Source organism: Bison bison, unplaced genomic scaffold (assembly GCF_000754665.1).
Source record: "Bison bison bison isolate TAMUID 2011002044 unplaced genomic scaffold, Bison_UMD1.0 scf7180017864088, whole genome shotgun sequence".
In the NCBI taxonomy this organism is placed as follows: Eukaryota; Metazoa; Chordata; class Mammalia; order Artiodactyla; family Bovidae; genus Bison; species Bison bison.
The window spans coordinates 304522-305386 of NW_011494660.1; the positions used below are offsets into that span (position 1 = coordinate 304522).

Consider the following 865-nt stretch of genomic DNA (forward strand, 5'->3'; position numbering starts at 1 on the left):
TTCACAAAGCCCAGGTCAGCCAGCTCCACGTCGCACAGCTCACAGCGGAAGCATCCAGGGTGCCAGTTGTTGTTCATGGCCTTGATGACACGGCCAATGATGAATTCGCCTGGAGGAGAGATGCCCTGCTGGCCTTGTGCCCTCCCCCTCCAGAGTTCCTGCACTGGAGCCCGCCCGGCTCTGCCTGGCCCCAGGACGCCGCTCCCAGAGCTTGGGAAGGTGATGAGCACAGGGGCCCGAAGGCCAGTGCTCAGACAGGGCCCCCTACTCTCGCATCCCCACTTCCCAGGCATCGTGGAAGCCTTACCGCAGGACCCGCAGCACGGAGCAAACAGCATCTGGAAGTCGTGCTCGCAGTACTTCCGACCTTCGAACTGCAAATGGGGCCAGCAGAGAAAGGACAAGGAAGGCACTGTCATTTTCTGAGCTGCACTGGTCGGTGGGGTGAGGACCTGCCCTCGGGGAGGCTGGATGAGCACCCCACTTTGTATACCTGCTACCACCACAGGAAGCAAGGGTGGGGACTTCCTGAAGGAGGTGATAAGGAGTGGAAAGACAGAAGGGGAGGAGGGTACTAAGAAGAGGGATTTCCACACAGGGAGCAGTCAGTGCAAGGCCTGAGGGTGGGACGGGATTGGCCTGTTTGACTTGGGGAGAGTGCAAAGTGAGGGACCTCGAGGAAGCTGGCAACTCGGCAAGCCTGGCCCCTCAGAGGGCCTCCGCTGTCTGCTGAAGATCTTGGCCTTGCTGGTTCCAGGGGCAGGCTGCGGGCTGGGGGTGGATGTTTATGCTGGGAAGCCCAGGGATCAAGGCTGAATTCTGTGTGTCCCTTGGCCCTGTTTCGTGTGTGAGAGGTACACTCCCC

The 865-nt window shown here is 60.3% G+C and overlaps 1 protein-coding gene across 1 annotated transcript in view; it reads right to left on the reverse strand.

Moving 5' to 3' along the window:
- LIMS2 (LIM and senescent cell antigen-like domains 2) overlaps nt 1–865 on the reverse strand; it is a 24786-nt gene that overhangs the window by 17630 nt on the left and 6291 nt on the right. The window contains exon 3 of the mRNA XM_010837958.1: nt 308–374. Within this exon, the coding sequence (XP_010836260.1) occupies nt 308–374 (67 nt within the window). The remainder of the gene's footprint in view (nt 1–307; nt 375–865) is intronic.